Here is a 20,975-nt window from a genome sequence, read left to right on the forward strand (position 1 = left end):
TGCTGATGGAGAAATTAGGGATTTAGACCCAAACTGGTTTTTGTACCAGGCTGTAAATATGTTTTTAATGCTGTTAAAGTCTGTTTTTCTGGCTTGGTGTGTGTGTGGTTTCTGGTCTTTCTGCAGCCAGCCTCAAGCAGACACTCCATGAACTGCAACGTTTAACACTTCCCCATAGGCTTCATTCAAATCTATACCAGATGTTGCCCCTTGGCCCACACCATGAACCTGTCCAAGGCCTCACCAGTCCATGACCTTACCTGTCTATGCTATCACCTGTCCATGTTGGCATCTGTCCATGACCTCACCTGTCCATGTTCCATATTTACCTGTGATGTTTTTAGCTGGTTTGCTAGTTCTTCATGAACTTGTTGGAAACAATCCAACAGATTTTTTTCACTCTTTAGAGTTAGAAAATTTACCTTCACGCACACACAAACAGTTATTCTGTACATGTTTATCTCATCTACTTATAGAGTATACATTTTGATGTGTTTAATTTTTCACTGTTGCATGCAAAAACTCTTGTTTTTTTACTCTTAAAGGTAGGGTCTGCAGGAATTTTTGTCACTTGTCAGTAAACACAATATTCAAACTGAGCTCCTCCTCCTCTTTGGATCAGTGCCAGCAGTAGCACACACCCACAACCTCCAACCGTGAATACATGAACACACTCCATAGCCCAGCAACCACCTGTGGTATCACAGTACAAGCTAATTACCGGTATTTGACTCATACCTGGTTAGCAGAAAGCTAACTCGCGCCGTTATTTATCCTGTGCTGCTCTCTAAGTTCCTGAAAGAGAGTGAAAGTTGAGCCAAGCCTCACTCTTGTTTGGGAAAAAGCTTTATCTGTTTGACATTTCACTTCACTTTGGTTGTGATTTTTCTTCCTTCATGCTGCTTCCACTATCACTGCTTTGATTAGTTTCTTCCACTCTCTAATCAACACCCAAAGTCACTTGCACACTGGGCACTCAGATACAACCAAAACATCAACATCCAGGCAGAGGAGGGGGTTGAGGCAGACACAGATACTGACAAACATGTATAGAGGCCCAGAGGAGACAATTGAGCAGGATTAATCCTGTAAGAGTTGGCTTTTTATTTTTAGGAAAATCCTGCAGACTCTACCTTTAATTTGAGTACTGTTATTTTCTTTTAACTGTTAGCACCAACAGACCAAGACAAACTCCTTGTATTTAAAAAGCATTCGGAAATAAAACTGATTCTGATTCACACTCTCCTCAGATCTGCACAGAGTGAGTGCTCTCATGATAAAAGATCTTTGAAGTGTTGTACCAGATTATTCCTCTTCATTAAAACAACTCTGCGAGGACAGGTAAGAGAATCTCTGGAAGAGAAGAGGTCAGATATCCTGGGGAGGTTTCCACCTCTGAACACTTTCTTGCTGCTCTCAGGTCAGATTTGACCTGTACGGAGGAAAAGCTGAGAGTCCTGGGCTTGAAGACAGATTACAACTGGATGATGAACTGGGGTTAATCTTTAAAGGTGTTGGTATCCTGGCATCATGTTCGGAGAGCAGACAGTTCCAAATGAATAATCTGTCTGGTCATCACCCCCCTGTGCCCAGCTCTGTGAGACCTGCAATCAATGACAGGATTCAACACATAACAACAAACAAAACATAATAATCATAATAATTTAAAAAAATCATGTGCTTAGAAGTTAGTTTTAACTATAATTAGGATTATGGGTGGTTAGGTTTACAAGTGGTTGTCTATCTACCTGCTGTCGTCAGACTGTAGCCAATACGTCAGCCTTTGACAGGGTGCCACCTGCTGGCTAACAGGTGTAAATACACTTATTTGACGTTCAACTAAAAATGACATTTCAACAAAAAACTACAATAACAGAAATAGCTCATCTACCCACAATGCACCGCGCTAATAGGAACCCCTCAGACTGAGACACTAACTGAGTTTATGGAAACCACTCACTCACTCACACACAGCCTGCCCCTTCAGCTGGTCCTCCCTCTCACCGCACATAAACCGGGTCAGCAGCTGATCCAAGACAGATGGTCCCGACCCACAGCACTCAGTCTGCAGGCAGACGCTCTTCCGAGGATTTGATTCACGACTCGATGCACGAAGGACTCTATGCATGCAGGATTCGATGCATGCAGGACTCGGCGCAGGCAGGACTCGGTGCATGGTCCAGGGGGCAGAGCGGATCACACGTCAGAGAACACATTGATGATCAGAGTCAAAGTGCAGACAGGAAGCTGTTACCGCTCCGCTCTTTACGCCAGGATCAGCGCCATCATGGAGCGGGGTTCTGGTTCTGTCCCGGGTCTGTTGTGGGTGCTGAGCGTCCTAGTTTGGTGTTCGGGCCCGGTGCAATGTCACCCTCAGTGTCTGGACTTTAAGCCTCCGTTCAGGCCGCTCAGGGAGCTGCAATTCTGCGTCATGTACCGGGAGTTCGGTTGCTGTGACTACGACAGAGACCAGCAGCTGATGAGCAGATACTATTCCGTCATGGACCAGTTCGACTACCACGGGTACGCCACCTGCGCCAGCTTCGTCCAGGACCTGATCTGTCAGGTAAGCACGGGGACAAGGGTCGATGACCGGAGCCAGGGAGACAGACCACTCACACGCACACACACACGCTCGCGCGCACGCACGCACGCACGCACACACACACACACACACACACACACACACACACACACACACACACTCAGAGGAGGAGCTGTGTTCTTAGCTGGTAAACAATTTAACATAAAACTGATGTTTTCACACAAACAGTGTGATCTCCTCTCTCTCTCTCTCTCTCTCTCTCTCTCTCTCTCTCGCTCTCTCTCTCTGTTGTTCAGTTTTTCTCTATTAGCAATTTTGTTATTATTATTATTACTACTGTATAAAAGCAGATGTGAAGAATATGGTGGCCCTGAAGTAAAAAAAAAAAAAACTAATTAAAAAACACCATGAACTCAAACTGAAGGGTGGATCCCTGCAGGTGACTGTGATGGTTTCTGATTGGATGAACACACTTTCTAACCTCATGATTGGAGGGAAAGCTTTGTTCCCTGATCGTTTCTGAACTAAAACCCTACGCTCTGACACAGGCTTTATTTTGGTAAAGAATCCTTTGGAGCAGGGCGTCAGACACCACCTGAAAGAACAAACACATACCGCCATGTGCTCTGACCATTTCAAACAAAACGGTCTGCAGGAGAGGAGAAACAGCATCCTGAGGTTAGAGTCAGAGATGAGTGTGATGGAAAGGTATCAGAGCAACGAATGTGTATTTGGTTACCTCAGCTCAGAGCAGGAGCTGCTCTGTTTAACCACTTTATGGTTCAAAACAAAGACGCTCTGTGGTTTAATATCAACTTTTCCATCCCTGACCTCCTTTCTACCTCCTCCTACCTACCTCCTTACACCTCCTCTTCCCCCACGTCTTCATCTTCTTCCTTCTCCTAATTCTCCTCCTTCCTCTTTTGTTTCCTCTTCTTGCCTCCTCTTCCTCTGCCTCTTCACCTTATCTCTTTCCCCATCTCGCCCTTCTTCATCCCACTCCCCCTCTTTTTTCTCTCCCTTCTCCTCTTCCTGCTATAATTTCCTCCTATCTCCTCTCCTCTTCCTCCTGTCCTCTTCCTTCTCTCCTTTTCTCCTGTCTTCTCTCCTCCCCTCCCCATTTTTGTCTCTCCTTTACCCCTGTCTCCTCTCCTCTTCCTTCTCTCCTTTTCTCCTGTCTTCTCTCCTCCCCTCTCATTTTCGTCTCTCCTTTACCCCTGTCTCCTCTTCTTTTCTCCTGTCTCCTCACCTCTTCCTCCTCATCTTATCTCCTCTTCTTTTCCTCTATCTCATCTCTCCTCCTCTTCTCTATGCAGGAGTGTTCTCCGTTTGCGGCTCACCTGTTTGATGCTGAGGACCCAAGCACCCCGATCAGAACCATCCCTGGACTCTGTCCGGATTACTGCTCCATGTTCTGGGGGAAGTGCAGCTCCACGCTGCCCCTGCTGTCCGATGACCCCATCATCTCACGTATCAAAGACGACGAGTCTCGTCTCTGTGGTTACCTGCAGCTGGATGACCCAGACTACTGCTACCCTCACCTCCTCAGCAACCACAAACTGACCCAGAACCTGGGCCGGGTCCAGTCGGACTCTGACGGCTGTCTGCAGCTTTGCCTGGAGGAAGTAGCCAATGGGCTGAGAAACCCCCTGGCCATGGTACACGCCAATGATGGCACTCACCGCTTCTTTGTCGCTGAGCAGGTGGGCCTGGTGTGGACATACCTGCCGGACCGATCCAGACTGGAGAAGCCCTTCCTGAACATTACAAAGGTGGTGCTGACGTCATCCTGGGAGGGGGATGAGAGAGGGTTTCTTGGACTCACCTTCCACCCAAACTACAGGTACAACGGGAAACTCTACGTGTACTACTCTGTGGAGGTCGGCTTTGACGAGCGGATCCGCATCAGCGAGTTCCACGTGTCTACCAGTGACATGAACCTGGTGGATCACACCTCTGAGCGGTACGTAGAACATCCAAAAACCAGAACCAGGTTTAAACTGAAAGGCAGGAAACGGCACCATGGCTGCTGGAAGGGGTCGAAGGTTAAAACCTACTGCTATCAGAGAACCTGTTTCCATTAGTTCACTGTGGACCCCCCAAAGGGACCCCACCCCCAAGAGAAAGGCACAAAAACCTCATAGTGGGGATTTTTAGCATGCTGGCCAACCAATCAGATCCCAGGTATGACATATAAAGAAGCGCCACACTTCCTCTACACTTTTCACCGTAAAAAGCCAGATCTTTATTAAAATCAGTAACTTCCTTTGTCCTTGACAACGCTCTCCATCTACATCACTCTCCTCCTCCTGTGGCCTCAAATGTTCACACATGTAGAAACAAGTCACCTGACTAGATCTCCAGTAAAGATCTAAAACATATAACTTCAGACATGATGGAGAGCAGGTCCTGCTGCCCTTATGTTTGCACTTACATAATTAAATCAAATATTATACTAAATATTATTAAATATATAAATACTATATTTAATAAATATTAAACTAGGGCTGTGACTTTAACGCGTTAATTAGATTAATTAATTACTAACGCACATTAACGCGTTAGAAAAATCAACGCAAGATTAAGTCATTGGCTGCCAGCCATTTTCAGAGCATCTTTAATGATCTTTTAAGACCCAAGTAATAATTTTTCCTCTGACTATATAAACACTAAAGTTACCTCAGAAAAGTGGACTCTCTTCTTTTATGTCTCTCTTCCTGTTTTTGGTCCAAAAAATAGAAATATCAAACTTTGATCGTGTTCATCTCGGGCACTCCATCCTTTGATTCTCTCTGTGATCTCCGTCGTCTTTTCTCACGATGGTGCCACTCTTTCTCTCTGAACTACTGTGACACATCCTCAGTTGGAGCGAGAGCTGCCTGAACTTTTCTGACTTGCAGCGTCTCTCTGTGTCTCTGTCATCTCACATTTCTCCTCATATCCATGCTGAGCTCTCATCCAAAGAGCACACCGCTGTCACCCACAGTAGTTTACGAGCAGGATTGACAAGCTCCACAGACTTAGCCTCCCTCCCTATATTTTACTTCTATAGACGCAGTTAACAGTAATTGAATGTCAATGGCAGGGAACGCGTACTTTTTAATTAATATTGTCCTGTTGAAAAAAAAAAAGGATTTACAAATCTTCTCTTTTTCATGTATTCATTCCATTAGTCACGCACTATAATTTTGTAATGCCCTAGAATTCAAATTCTATATGTAGGGACCTTAAGTAGATATAAGATTAAAATGTGATTAATTAGATCAATTAATTACAAATCCTGTAAATAATTAGATTATTTTTCAACCTCCTGACAGCACTATTTACCACATAATGGCTGATGAATGTACTTGAAAGAAGTGTCCATAAAAAAACATCATCGGAACAAAACAAACAGGATTTTGTTGTTTAAACTTGTGTATGAGAATATTTAATGATTTAGTCTTCTACCAAAATCTGTTTGAATTGAAAAGTGTTGCTTCTGATGTTGATTACTGATGTGATTAAAATGCGATTAATTACGATTAATTAATTACAAATGGCAAAATTAATTCGATTATTTTTTTTAATCAAGTCCCACCACTATATTAAACATTAACAAACAAACTTGAATTTATCACATACTTAGAAATAGTGAGGCATTAAATTCCAATGGTATTGTACAAGAAGAGTGACAGCCTGACTGCATGCAGCCACAGAGATAGTAACGCTGGTTTAACTCAAGGGTTAACTCAGCTTTTCAGTACTTCGGAGGTGCTTTTCTTCTTACATCATCAAATCGGCATGAGACCAGAACATGCTTGAGGTGTTACAAAAGTTATAAAAGTTAATTGTTTTTATTTCTGTGAATCGTTGTTTTTATTTTTATTCTCTCTTTGATCTCTGTGTCTGATACCATTGCAGCTGCGGCTGGCAGGTTACATCCAAACTGAGTTATTAAAGTCACATTGCACTGATTCTTAGATATACTCTAGGACCCATGTTTACAAAGCATCTTAAGGCTAAATGTCACTCTTAGTGACATCATTCTTAGAAAAATCTTAGAGTTCCTTGAATTTTTAGATATTTCTAAGAATTTTCCCTTGCCAAGATAAAAATTATTCACAAAGTGTCTGAGGCCTTCCGAGAGCTTCTATGGTGAAAAAACTGTTAGGAGGAGGGAGGAGGACTTTAAGAAGCCTAAGAGTGAACGCTGATACTAGGGTTAGACTTCCCCAACACGCTAAACACAGAGGGCCTGATCTACTAAGATCCCAAATAATGAGCGCCAAATTAAGTGTACAAACTAAAAATTTGCATTAGCTAAGACTGCTTGCGCAATTGAAAACAGTTGTGGCCCACCCTGTTTTAATGAGGGTTTAGTGCTCGCTACCTGCTGTCACCTCGCAGTTTAGATTGCAGAGTGGCCCTTAAGGAAAAATGAAGTTTGAAGCCATGGAGGAGGAGAAATCAGACGCATGGGTCATAGGCTGCTGCACAGGAGGTGAGAGCTGTGTCCAATGTGGCGCCCTCTCCCATCACACCTGGGCCATCATTGAGCGCACAAAGCTGGTTGATGCTGCGTCTGGGCTGACAATGACCGTCAATGCCCTAGAAGCCGTCCGGAGGTCATTCAGTGGCAGTGGTCCTTCAACTGAACTGCTGGTGGATAAAGAGGGAGGTTCATCTCAGCTCTCCAGAGAGCGCAGGAGATGATTGTTCCTTACACACAAGTGGAGATCAGCACAGGCAGCGAAAGCACAAAGCAGTTTAAAAAAATCAAAGCTCATAATTGTCATTGTTGGAAATACGATATGTCTCTACCGTTTTTATTTCTGATTTTTTAAATACCTTGATATGTGCACAGAAGATTCTCTCTCACTGGTCTGTCATTGCATCACTGCCTCCTTCAATGACCTCAGCCATTTGTGCGTAACACTGTGCCAGTTTGCACCTGCTAAATATAGATGCAAAAACAGCGACTGCTAACAGTTTCAGGCTTGATAAATAACTTTGTGCTAAATGATCACATTTGTATCTCCCCCTCCCAGAACTTTGTATGATCTGAGGATCTGCTTATGTTCTGCAAAAATGCTAAATGGTTTGTGTGTGCTATTTTGATCATTTGACTGACACAATCCCTGCTGCACCCATTAGTATATCAGCTGTGCAAACATTATCAAGTTTGCATGTGTTTTTATACACGCAGACCTTTAGGAGATCAGGCCCTGAGTCTGCCACCTATGACAGCTGTTTCGCTGCTGATCCACCCCCTAGACTGTGTAGTTAATGAATACATGACATTCTACAACAGTCATTTCAGAGTAACCGATGTCAGCAGCCAGAGTCTAAATGTTGGCCTACAACACTTTTCGAGAGCAACTTCACCTGTGTGCTGTAATTTCCGCTCTCACTTGGGTTTGCAGCACGTACCAACTCTTCTCACACTCATACGCAATGTGTGTGCAAGGAGAGGGAACAACACATTGATTTGTTGACAATGAGCTCCGGAGTCTGCCTCTTCCCTTGTGCTGTGACCCCAGGACCCAGTTTCCCTCTTAATACTCTTTTATTCTCCTCCAGGAGCTGAGCCAACAGCAGGCTCTGCTCTGTGTCCTGTTGGGGTTTCTAGTTCTTTTTAATCCATTTCAGGGTCAGGGTTAGTAAATACAGAAGACTAAAATACACACAGGGTATGTTGCACTTGCTTCATAGTTAAAGGCCCCTGGTCTCAGGCCCTCGCATCTAGTCAACAGCCTGTTTATATTCAGTCTATGTTCTGTTTGATTCTGTCCAGGGTCATTCTGGAGATCGATGAGCCAGCCTCCAACCATAATGGAGGACAACTTCTCTTTGCAGATGACGGTTATTTGTACATTTTCACCGGAGATGGTGGGATGGCTGGAGACCCGTTTGGGAAATATGGGAACGCCCAGAACAAGTAAGGTCCTCTAAGGTTAGAGTATGAGTAAGAAAGGAGGAGCTCCAGTTTAGATCAGAATTAAACATCTCCTGCTGTGCCTGTGATTTAAATAAAGGTATTTGGAGTGGTTTACATGTGTCCATGTTTTCTGTCTCCTCTCCCTCAGGTCGGCACTGTTGGGTAAAGTTCTGCGCATCGATGTGGACGACAATGAAAAAGGTCCATTGTACAGAATTCCTCCTGATAATCCTTTCATACATGAGCGCCACGCTCGTCCTGAGGTTTATGCGTACGGCGTCCGCAACATGTGGAGATGTTCCGTGGATCGGGGCGACCCGCAGACAAAAGAAGGCAAAGGTCGGATCTTCTGCGGGGATGTGGGTCAAAACAAATTTGAAGAGATCGACATCATTGAGAAAGGACGAAACTACGGCTGGAGAGCCAAAGAGGGATTCTCCTGCTACGACAAGAAGCTGTGCACCAACAGCTCGCTGGGTGGGTGTGGGGGGTGTCACGTAGTCAGAACTACACAGGATGTTTGTCCTTCAACTACAGAAACATTTATTTACACTCACTGGAACAGCTGAAAAACAGTTCACTTTAACCCAAAGCTAACCCTTTAGCTATGGTCTCAAAATCAACACATCACTCCATGATGTTTCAGCTGCTTCCTCTACCTGGAAAAAGTCTGCTCCATCTTATCAGATTCTGTTCTATCTCTTGTCATATTTTGTTGGGGCCATTTAACCAGTTTTAATGTATTCTATTCTATTCTATTCTATTCTATTCTATTCTATTCTATTCTATTCCAGACTTGTTGATTGTACTCTTCTGCTGAAATAGTAGTAGTTGTTTTCTGGTGTATCCCCATTCATCATGTTGAATTGTTGGCGTAGTTCCGTACCAGTGACGCACTACATGGCCAGAATACAGAGAGGCCACAAATACAGTTATCTGGAACAAATTTGTAGGTTAACCAGCTACAATGTGATAACCTATCATTGGTTTCAGGGAGAACCAAGAGTAAAGTGACCTGTGGCTTAGTTACCTACTTAATTTTAAAATGTAATGTTATCAGTTTATACATGTAGAACCACACAGAGGAATAACCCTTGTGCATCTTTCTTTAATGACAGTATCTTAGATCACATTATATACCACGAGCCATGTAATAAAAAATCATACACAGGTCGTATCTTTAAATAACTGCAGTCTGTCATTGACTGTTCAGTCTGTTTTAACTTGTGATGTAAACGTGAACAGTTTCTAACATATCTCTCTCTCTGCTGTACCTCTAGACGATGTCCTGCCTATCTATGCCTATCCTCATAAGATGGGGAAATCAGTGACCGGAGGCTATGTGTACCGGGGCTGTGAGTACCCCAACCTCAATGGGAGGTACATTTTTGGAGACTTCATGAGTGGGTGAGTCTATATCCAGAAGAAGACATCTATAACATGGTTTGTCTATCTTACAGCCCCAATCCCATATGAGTTGAGTGACTGTGTAAAACCACTGTGTAAAATTTTAATGGATTGTAATTAGTTATTATAAATAAGCTCATCTGGTGGATGGACCATAGACTCTTCTGGTCCCCAGACCATAAGGGATGCTGGCTTTGATCTGTTAGCTGGGGGACAGGCTGTGTGCTCCCTCTCCGTTTTGGAGCTGAGGATACTGTGCCCAGGATTTCCAAAAAGAATGTCAGATTTCATCAGACAACGAGACAGTTTCCAACTTCCTCTTCGTCCATCTTCGACAGGATCAGGTCCAGAGAAATCTCCACTGGTTCTAGATCTGTTTAACAAACAAATGGCTTCCTCTTTGCATGGTACAGCACTACCATGAGCTGTGTTTATTCTGTTTTCTGTAGTGATCTTCACTACAGAGTCATGTCTGTTTTGAATGCAGTGAAACATGTTGCTGACATAGGAAAAACTTGAGCAGATACTTTTCATCGAACTAAAAACATTTTTTGCTGACATGTTGACTTTGCGTTTTGTTTTGTTTTGTTTTGTTTTGTTTTGTTTTTGTGTGTGTGTGGTGCAGTCGTCTGATGAGTCTGCAGGAGGAGAGGAGCTCAGGTGTGTGGAGCTATAATGAGATCTGTATGGGGAAGGGTCTCACCTGCACCTTTCCTGGACTCATCAACAACTTTCATCAGTACATCATCTCCTTTGCCGAGGACGAGGCCGGTATGACACACACACTATAAGACTCGCTTACATAAACAGTAACATACAAACACAAACACATTCACACAGACACAAACATGTACACACACTCTCTAAGTCTCTACACACACTTATCTACTCTGTGATATCACCTTGTGATGTCATCCTGTCCACCAGGTGAGCTGTACTTCATGTCCACTGGAATCCCGAGTGCCACGTCTCCCTCAGGAGTCGTTTATAAAGTTGTCGACCCATCAAGGTGATCAATCCAAAAACGAATATAAATCTAATCAATTACCTGTGTGACCTCTATCAGCTGTACAACAGTCAGCGCATGAAATCACATGATATTGAAAAAGCATGGTGTCTGCTCTCTCTGTTCACATTCCACTTACATAACTAACTGGTTTATAATCAGACTCCGGTTTAGACATTTTACTGGGTAATAATCAAACACAGGTGTACATGAGTAACTGGTTTATTTTAGAATGAATTTTCTGTTAAGTTTCTGTGTTTGTAATTAAACCCCAGTTTACATTCATAAAACCGTACTCAGGTTGACGTCAGAAACTGGTGAAAAATCAGACTCCAGTTTACATTCGTAACTGGTTTGTTATAAGACATTAGTTACAAAACCAACCTGTCTATAATTAACTCCAGTGTATATTCATAACTGGTTTATGCTTTGACACCAATTTAAATAAATTACTGGTTACTTATCAAGCTCAAGTTTTTATTAGTAACTGGTTTATACTCAGACTCCAGTTGCTGTTGATGACTGGTTTGTCCTTAAACTCCAGTTTATAATGCTCACAGGTTGATTTTCTTACACCAGCTTGTTTTCATAATTGGTTAATAATCAAACACGAGTTTACTGTACTTACTGGTTTATAATCAGACTCCAGTTTACGTTCATCACTGGTCAGTAATCAGACACCAGTTTAGATTTTTAACTTGGAAATAATTAAACACAAGTATACTTAAGTAACTAGTTTATTATCAGACACAGGTTTCTTTTTTGAAAATTTGGTTTATACTTGGACTCCAGTGGCTGTTAAAAACTGGTTCATGATCAGACTCAAGTTTCATTAGTTACTGGTTCATAATCCGATTCCAGTTTTCATTATGACTGGTTTATAATCAGACACCAGTTTTCATTATGACTGGTTTATAATCAGAATCCACTTTTCATCAAAACCTGTTTATAATTCAGACTCCAGTGTACACTTAGTACTTTTAATATATTAATTTAATTCTTTTTTATGTCTTAGACGAGCTCCACCACGACACTGTCACTATGACCCTCTGCCAGTCCGAGTGAAGAGCAACCTCATCAAGTTTGTCCCACAGGAGAGTGAGTGTTCTTACACACACAAACACACTGGTTTGCGGCCAGTTGTCACACATTTAGCAGCACTGTGGTTATCTTCTTTGATTTAGTCTGGTCCTCACCTCTGTGCGGATTCTCTCCCCAAATACAGCTCTGCCTAGTTTGCTGTCTAAAAAGAAATGAACACCCTAGGCTGGGAGCTTGATCACATGGCGTTTACTGGTAACTGATTACCAAGTAACCATACATATACTGTGACTTTAAAGTGATACTTCGGGATGGAACAAGTTGGGTCCTATCACAAGGTTTAGGGCAGAAATGACCCCCACAGCAGTGTTTTTGTGCAGCAGAAGCCCAGAGCGCTCACACCAAACACCCCCTCCCTGCTCCTCTGCCGGTTTCCTCTGCACTCAGACGGGGCCATATTTTACTTGACCTAAACACAAATAAACGGACTCCCACCTAAAAAATCTGATATCAGTCTGCATTCACGCTTTATTTTGACAATTTCAGCGCGTTGCTGGCTGTCATAATCACTCATCTTTATATTGTTATTGCATGCAGTCTTAGAGCATTTGCCACTGGTATGTACTAAACTGTTGGTTAAAACTGAAGACTGGGTGATCGTAGAGACCTGGTCATGTGATCAAACACTCCATCCAAATCACTCACCGTTTTGGTCAAATCGTGCAGCTGTTCAGTCTTCTTCATGATGTTTTTTTTAAACTATTTTCTGTAAAAAACAATGGTCTGTTTATTGATTACTATACCTGATTAATGGCTTTTATCAACCATCAGCACTGATTGGGGAGGAGCCTCCCAGCAGGCACCAGACACAGGCTCCGCCTACAGAGTCCTATGATTGGATCCAGGAGCTTATAGACCGTCTGGGGGAACTGGGACCAGATCGGACAACAGTTTCCCCGACCACGAGCACCTCCAAACCCCCCAGACACTCAAGGCGGAAGGGACGCCGCAGGAAGGGAAAGTCCAGAGCAGGGAGTCGTCCTGAGGTCCAGGACGGGGCAGTGAGGCTGGTTGGGGATGAAGAGGGGCGGAGCGACCGGGGAAGGGTGGAAGTGTTTGTGGGCGGTGAGTGGGGGACTGTCTGTGATGACCTATGGACCACCAACAACGCAGCAGTGGTCTGCAGACAGCTGGGCTTTAGGTTTGCTCTGAAAGCAGCTAAAAACTCAGAGTTTGGAGAGGGGCGGGACCTGCGGATCCTTCTGGACGACGTTCAGTGTGATGGGAGTGAGAACACCTTACTCGACTGCAAACACGCTGGCGTTGGAACACATAACTGCGCCCACTATGAAGATGCTGGGGTGATCTGTGGAAACTCAGACTACATTATACAGGTCTGAAAATTCAGAGTTAGAAATGATGAACATTAATCGAACACTGTTCAAAACAGAAGGTTTGATATCCACTCTCTGTGCAGGTGGCTCACAATCAGACCCCATGACAGAGAGTTTGAGATAAAATCAAGAGCTCTCCCTGTAAAATGATCAGACTGTGATCTGTGTTTAACCTCTGATGAAATAATAATGACTTTTACAAACTGAACACACGGGTGAACATACTCTGATCATGTTATTAATCAGATAGTATCAGGTCTCATTCTGCAGTCATGTTACACATATTAATTTATACATTAATTGGTTCATCTCAGAGGGAAATGTTTTTATAAAAACAATATTTTTATGCTTCTCTTGAATGTGAAAGTGAATGTTTGTGTTTTGCATGATGTGATTTGTTACAGAAATATATTTTATGTAAAATTTTGACACACGAATGTAAGATACTTTCTGAATGAATGTACGATCGTAACATAATGTCTTTGGCAGATCATTAAAATTAAAGATTTATGGTCTTGTAGTAGTCACAGTTGTCCACTCAATTTATACATATTAAAAAAACATAAACACAAACAAACACCTAATATCTTATGAGCCTATAGCTAACAACACCTACCCTCTGGGACCAAATGCCTGGCTGATGCCAGAGGTAAGAGGTGAGTGGACAGACTGGAGGTGATAAATATCATACAGTCAGTACGGACCTGAAAATCTTAAGACCAGTTGAAAAATTTCTTAAATTGACCTTTTGCGAATTTAGATCTTAGTGAGGTTTTAAGTAGAGCTACAAGCAGCAATGGCACGCAGCGAGAGGCCTTGCTTATGCAGCTCGACAATCTAACCACGTTCAAGAAGAAAAAGCTTCTTAGCTTTAGCCATCAGGAAGGCATGACAGTGTGAATGCCTGACAGGAAACGAACATTTTGAGCAGATTTTGGCTTTAATATGCTGTGGTCTAAAACTTTTGATCAGGTGATAAACAACCTATTTCAGTTTTGTTTTTGTTTTTAATTACACGTTCCAAATGTTTTTGTAGCATTCCCCCTTCTTCCTTTTGCATATTGTAGCTCTACTTAAAACCTTGTTAAGGTCCAAATGTGCAAATTTTAATTATTCAGCTGATCTTATTTTGATCAGGTCTGTATTATTCTGTGTGTTGCAGTGTTAGGGAATACCAGCAGGTGGCAGTGTGGTTGCATCAGCCTGATATGTCTGCCCTGAGGCCAGCCGACTTGAAATCCATAGGCTGTTTTAAAAACTGTCCACTAGACTGGCTGGGCCTTCTGATGTGGCCGGGATGCTGTATGTGTTATGTAGTTTATGAAAAAGAGTGAAATCTGCTGTAAGTAAAAAATATCCAGATTTCTTTCTGATCAGGGAAAATTCCTCTTCATGCAACAGACCAGTCACACACTTCATATACTGAACATAGCTGATACTGTTTGTCTTCTCTGTTTATAGCAGGTGGTACTCGGTTTTAGATGAGTGACCTCTGCCTAATGAGATGAGTAAACTTTTTAGCTACATTCAAAGGTTTCCAGAACCTACTACATACTAAATGCATGAAATATGAAGAAGCCTTCAAAAAGCCATGGACTTAAAAGATGCTGTCAAAGTCTAAAACCTAAATACAGGTCAAAAAGATGTTTCTCTTTCTATCAGAATTGAACTTCTGGACATTAACAGATCAAAAATCAATTGAGTGAGCTGCCAGTAAGCCTACCTGAATAAACACTTTGCTTAAATACCACAAACTTAAATATTAACATCGATGTATAATTTTCAACTTCTACATAAGACAAAATTTAAAGTACTTAAGCTCAGATAAGATTCTCTACTTTATTTGTCCCAGAGAGAGGACAGTTGCAGAGTAACAGCAAATATAGCAATGTATCAAATAGAGTTATATAATGTGTAACCTGGAAAAAGAAATAGTACAGGAATGTTTACCCACAATAAATGTGCATGAAACTAAGGTAGACGTATGAAATGTGGACAGACGGAAAACACAAAGGTAAAAAAGTCTCCAGAATGTGCTGGAACATGTCCATCAGAGACAACAGCTCAGCCATCATTCTGCTGTCAGCCTCCACCTCCACAGGGTACACACTCCAAAAAGAAAATGAAACACTGACTTCAATCAGAGTTATTATGTCAGCTGGTTCAGTGTTAATGTGTTAGGTTAAGTCAAAGCGGTCATTTTAGGGAAAACTTAGTTGAAATTAAAATTATTGCTTCTAACTAACCTAATATATTTACATGGAACCAGCTGACGTAATGAATTGAAACGGTGTCAGTGTTGTAGTTTTTGTAGAGCAGACAGCAGCTCAGGGCTGAGCTGGTCTTCTTCACTAATCTGTCTGGTCTCCTTCGTCCTGTCTACCCTCAGAGAGCCAGATCCTTCCAGTGTGGTGTTTGTATCCAGTGTTAGCTCCATTAGCATGGTGCTACTCCCTCAGGTACTCCCTCTGGTGCTGGGTTAGCTGGGTTAACTGTTTGATGTCCATGGGCAACAAGTGAGACTACTGAAGAAATAACAGGCTCCAAATACAAAGAGAACAGACAGGAGAAGGAATAAAGGAAGAGGTGAAGAGTGAGCAGCCACAAGCATGCCACAAGCAGCTGCAGTGAGCCGCTGCTTGCTGTGTTTAGCAACAGGGATGGTAAGTGATATAAATGACTACAGTTTGTTTTTCACGTCTTTGTTCAACTCTTTATCTCTGCTCCTTTTCATCACGTACTCCCTGACCTCTGACTGCTGTAAAACACACAGACACATCTCCCAGACCACAGTTTACAACACTGAACACACACACACATTGTTCTGTGTGAGTGTGAGTGTGTGTGTGTGTGTGTGTGTGTGTGTGTGTGTGTGTGTGTGTGTGTGTGTGTGTGTGTGTGTGTGTGTGTGTGTGTGTGTGTGTGTGTGTTTTACGGTGTAAACAGTGGTCTGGAAGGATAAGAACCTTTAGTGTTGTAGCTTCATAAACCAGATAAACATTAGTGTAGTTGAAGGGTCAAAAGTTATCCTGTCTCTAACACTCCCTCTGTTTCTCAGGAAGGTCAGGCCAGGTGTGAATGTGTGTGCTGGATCAGTCAGGGGCTTGTACTACGAAGCCTGATAACATCCAGGATGTCTTTGTTACTTAGGTTGACTTAAGGAGCCATTCTGAGTCCTGATAAGTGGTTCTACGTAGCTGGATATCAACTCAGGAAGTGAACCCAGGGTTTTCCACTCTTGATCTGTGTGCGTCACATAAAAGGGGTAGTGTTGGCAGTGTCTCACCAATCACAAATATGGAGAAACTCTGCAGAGCAGCCTCCTTTACCCTGGAGGAGCAGATTGTTATTCTTCAGAAATACAGGGAACTCAAACTCATCCTTCAGGACAAAAAGCAACACTGCTGCTGCAGAAAAATCAAGGAAGGAAGACTGGCAGAAAATGACTCCTCCTCTCTGCCTGCTGCACACCTGAGTGTCATCAGTGCTCAGGTAGGAGGAATCAGCCAATAGATACAGCTCAAGCATGCCGAACCCATATTTGTCAGCGTTTTTAAGACATGAATTCCGTGCAATCCAATCAGAATGATTTGTGGCCAATTCCCTTTTATGATTGTTGATTAACCTTCGTTGTTTGCTTTCCCTTCTCTCTCAGGTTTCGATCCCAACAAGTTAAGTTGCCAGGGGTTTTATTATTTAGGTTTGTTGTTTTAGTTTGGGCTGGGGATCTCCAGGAGCCCAGTTATTGGTTTTTCTTTTGATCTGAGGACTTGCATTTTTCTTGGGTTAGAGGGAGGTATGACGGTCCAAAGCAGGGCTGGCCCAGTGCTACCCATCCTCTGATTATTTAGCTGGGGGTCTCTAGACTTTTATGTTTTTCTTATAATATTGATTTTCTTTGTTTATTATTTTGATTGTTGATTTGATTCAATAAAATTCTATGAAGTCATCCTAAAATTGATCTTTGGTTGCGGTGTCCCTCCTCTGATATGTTACAGTCTCCAAGGTTTTGAGCTTTGTCAAGTTAGGTTAGTATAGGAGACCATAACACACTGTTAGAGTGTAAATTTTTGAGATTATATGAATTCATGGGTCAGTACAAACGGACAGCACTCTGATTACTTAGTTTCACTTTATTACAGCACAGATGTTTGGAGCAGAGCTCCTCCTTTGGTTTGTATTTTCCATTCCGTTCTTTGAGGCTCAGCAAACCCTGCTGCGTGAGTGTGTTACAGTTGTAACACACGGCTCCATCAGTCCATAAAAATCTGTATCTTTGGTACAGGATGTCATCTAAAGGATTTCATCTTTCCCTCAAAACTCTTTCTCTCCTCATGCGGTCTCCTCTCAGACTCCTTTTAAGAATGGGCAGACCATTTTTAAGAGAGCTACTGCAGTAAACATGCAATGACAGCAAAGAATCCCGTATGTATCCTTCACTCTGCAGGCGCCATGTTTACTGTGGTCTGATCCTCTTCTGGTCTGAACCTCCTCCCGTCTGGTCCTCCTCTGGTCCATGTAAAACATATGCACAGTGGCGCTCTGTCCGGTATCCGCTGTGCGCCTTTAAGCAGCCAGTCCTGCTCTAAATTATACAACGTCCAAACACTTAACACTGAGCTAATGAGAATATTCCATGCGTGTATTTTCTTTCAGTCACTGTTTGAATGTTTTGTCAGAAGAGCCAGCACATATTCTTTGTTCCATAACATGACCATTATCATCGTCGTCATTGTTGTTGTCGTCCTCATTGTCGTCGTGGTCATTGTCGTCGTGGTCATTGTCGTCGTGGTCATTGTCGTCGTGGTCATTGTCGTCGTCATTGTCGTCGTCATTGTCGTCGTCGTCATTGTCGTCGTCATTGTCATGCTGAGAGGCTCAACTGAACTGTTCATGTTCAATTGTGTGTTTTACAGTTGAATAATATGATGAACATGCTTCAAAGTGGTTCCAACATGTTAGGAAGGATCTCATGTGAGTCACAGCGTGCGTCAGTACTTTCTTAATAGAACTACACCTCTATCGGACGAACCAGATGGTTATACCTTAAACCTTTATACACTACTACCAAATCAAGACCAGCAATCAACAGTCAACCCACAGCCTCAGCACCCCTATTTCCCCCCTACTTTGAGTCAGAGTCTGATAATCTGTTAATCACCATAATGAAAGCCCAAGCTGTTTTTCGAACCCACACACTGATGCTGCTCTGAGGTTGTGCCAAGAACACTTATTAATCTAAGGGAAGTTCATTTGGCTCCGTGTTTGAGCCACGCCTGAGCTGTGAGGTGGAAGGCCACAGGTAAGCTTGTTCAGTCCCTTCATGTTGGTCCTGTCTCACTCTGAACACATCTTCAATAAAGACACCCTCCACCTTCATCTCTTCACATGCAAAGAACTACAGTATCCAAGTGTGTGTGAGCTGTTGACAGCTGTCTAAAGATTTGTAGGTAAGAAACACACACACACACACACACACACACACACACACACACACACACACACACACACACACACACACACACACACACACACACACACACACACACACACATGTTCTGAGTCAAAGAGAGGAAGTGAGGAGGAACTTTCATTGAAAGAGAAACAGACTCAACATCTGGAAGCTCTTTAACCCTTTGACCCAGCACCCCCACCATCATAAACACACACACACCCACCATAAACACACACACACGCACATACACACACACACACACACACACACACACACACACACACACACACACACACACACACACACACACACACACACACACACACACACTAAAACCCCTCCCCCCTTCCCCTGGCCTCTCCTTGCTCCAGCCGTGTCTGGAAGTACTTTAAGTGTAGAGAGTTACACAAATACACAAAAACACACACATACAGGTGTGTATGTGAGCTCTGCTTACCTGTGACCATCTATTTCTCACAGTTCGTTTGTGCATTTACCTGTGCACACCAGAGTCTAGAGGGTTGGTCACACTGTCCATCTGTTCCATGCTGGACTCCTGGCTGCAGCTCATGTTAACACTAACAGATCTCTTTAACCATTTCATCACCAGAGACATACAGAGCATCCAGGAAGTTCTCACAGAGCTTCACTTTTTCCACATTTGGTTGTGTCACAGACTTGGTCTACAGACAGATCCTTTGACTTCATGCTTGGTTTGTGCTCTGACATGGTCTGTCACCTGTGGGACCTTATACAGACAGATGTGTGTCTTTCCAAATCATGTCCGATCAGCTGAGTTTACCACAGGTGGACTCAGTGGAGCTGTAGGAACGTCTCGAGGAGGATCAGTGGAAACAGGATGACCTTGAGCGCTACTTACAGCGTCATAGCAAAGGCTGTAAATACCTTAGTAATACCCACATGGGATGTCTTAAGATTCTGACTTTTAATACATTTGCAAAAAGAAAGAAAAAAAGAGGCTGTAGCATAAGGGGGTGTAAAAAGTGAAGCGCTGGGAATACTTTACACTGTAATTCTGACCCCTAGTGGTCAACATGAGTACATGCTGATTTTTACATAAAAGAACTGATCCAACATTTCTCCTGATAAAAACTTAAAAAAAAAAAATAGCCATAAAGCCTGAGCAGTTTCATCAAAGAGCTGTCTTTGGACTCACTTTTACTTCCTTTTAAAAACATTTTTTTCAGCAAAATGAAGAGTTTACCAAAACTACTCAACCCAATGAACAGAAACCCTTATAAGAAGAAATATTGTACAACCAGGTGATGTCTAAAGCTCACCTCACAACACTCATCCAATAATTCATTAGAATATCAGGTGTGTTAGAGATTAATGGGGATATCTGACTGCATCTCAGACATACGTCAAGAGATTGTTCCACAGGTTCAAGAGCAGAAACCTTTGATCTGTAAAACAAAGAAATGTAAAGAAAATGATACCACAAACTCTGAAAGTTACAGAGCTTAAAGAACCTTAGGACGTGGTCACACTGGCAAATCATACCATGAAATCACACTTTGTGCAAACAGACGTAGGTGGGCCATGCATGTCCCTAAAGTCTGGGTCAATTTGGAGTAGTGTGACTGCTGGCTGTACTCTCCAGCAGGGGGGCATTGCAATGGGAGGGGGGCAGCCATGCTTGAGTACAGCATGGTTCAGATGACTGGTGTGACCACGCCTTTAAAAAAACAGAGATACAGGCACCAAGGTTTCAGTTTGCACCGTAAGGCTTAGACTGAGCACTGAAGGCCTCAATGGCCCTACTCCAACACACACTGACCCACTGCAGAAGAAAATCAGCTCTAATTTGATCAAACAGATCCATGAGATGCAGATGTTTTTGGATCGGGTTTGTTGAGTGGGCCTCTGGATCGGAGTTTGTTTGAAAAGGAAGAATGAAACTGAAAAGAACCCCCTGCCTACAGTGAAGCATGGGGGTGCCTCAGTCAGTACATTTATGTGCCGCTTAAGAAATCTGACTATGAGCTCAGTCAGACCCAGATCAGACTATTAAGATGCATCTAAACAGCTCAGTTAGACCAAAAACACTCTGAACATAGCTTGATTGACAGAGGTTACAATGTGACTGCTACTGGACTCAAGTTAGATTCAGGTCTCCGTATGCCTCAGCATTCAAATCTGACCTGGAAGAGGAAGTAGATGGCCATGATAACTTGGGTCTCTGC

General features: G+C 42.9%; 1 protein-coding gene across 1 annotated transcript; it reads left to right on the plus strand.

Annotated features, from left to right (window-relative positions):
* Positions 1–1,905: 1,905 nt before the first annotated feature.
* On the plus strand, positions 1,906–13,775 carry hhipl1 (HHIP-like 1). The gene is made up of 9 exons (XM_074692336.1): positions 1,906–2,566; positions 3,862–4,508; positions 8,322–8,465; positions 8,614–8,942; positions 9,746–9,872; positions 10,498–10,643; positions 10,800–10,881; positions 11,894–11,976; positions 12,751–13,775. Exons 1-9 carry the CDS (start codon positions 2,123–2,125, stop codon positions 13,317–13,319), a joined length of 2,571 nt encoding a protein of 856 aa, XP_074548437.1. The 5' UTR covers positions 1,906–2,122; the 3' UTR covers positions 13,320–13,775.
* The last annotated feature ends 7,200 nt before the right edge of the window (positions 13,776–20,975 follow it).

The sequence above is a fragment of the Halichoeres trimaculatus genome, unplaced genomic scaffold, assembly GCF_033239565.1.
Source record: "Halichoeres trimaculatus isolate MK-OKI-2021-1 unplaced genomic scaffold, fHalTri1.1 fHalTri1_scaffold_17, whole genome shotgun sequence".
NCBI lineage: Eukaryota > Metazoa > Chordata > Actinopteri > Labriformes > Labridae > Halichoeres > Halichoeres trimaculatus.

Excerpts from the sequence above, each read along its gene's own strand:
- hhipl1 (XM_074692336.1), top strand. The coding sequence starts at position 2,123 with ATGCATGCAGGATTCGATGCATGCAGGACTCGGCGCAGGCAGGACTCG. Across the intron at positions 4,509-8,321 it reads GTGGATCACACCTCTGAGCG|GGTCATTCTGGAGATCGATG; the intron begins GTACGTAGAACA and ends GATTCTGTCCAG. Across the intron at positions 8,943-9,745 it reads GTGCACCAACAGCTCGCTGG|ACGATGTCCTGCCTATCTAT; the intron begins GTGGGTGTGGGG and ends CTGTACCTCTAG.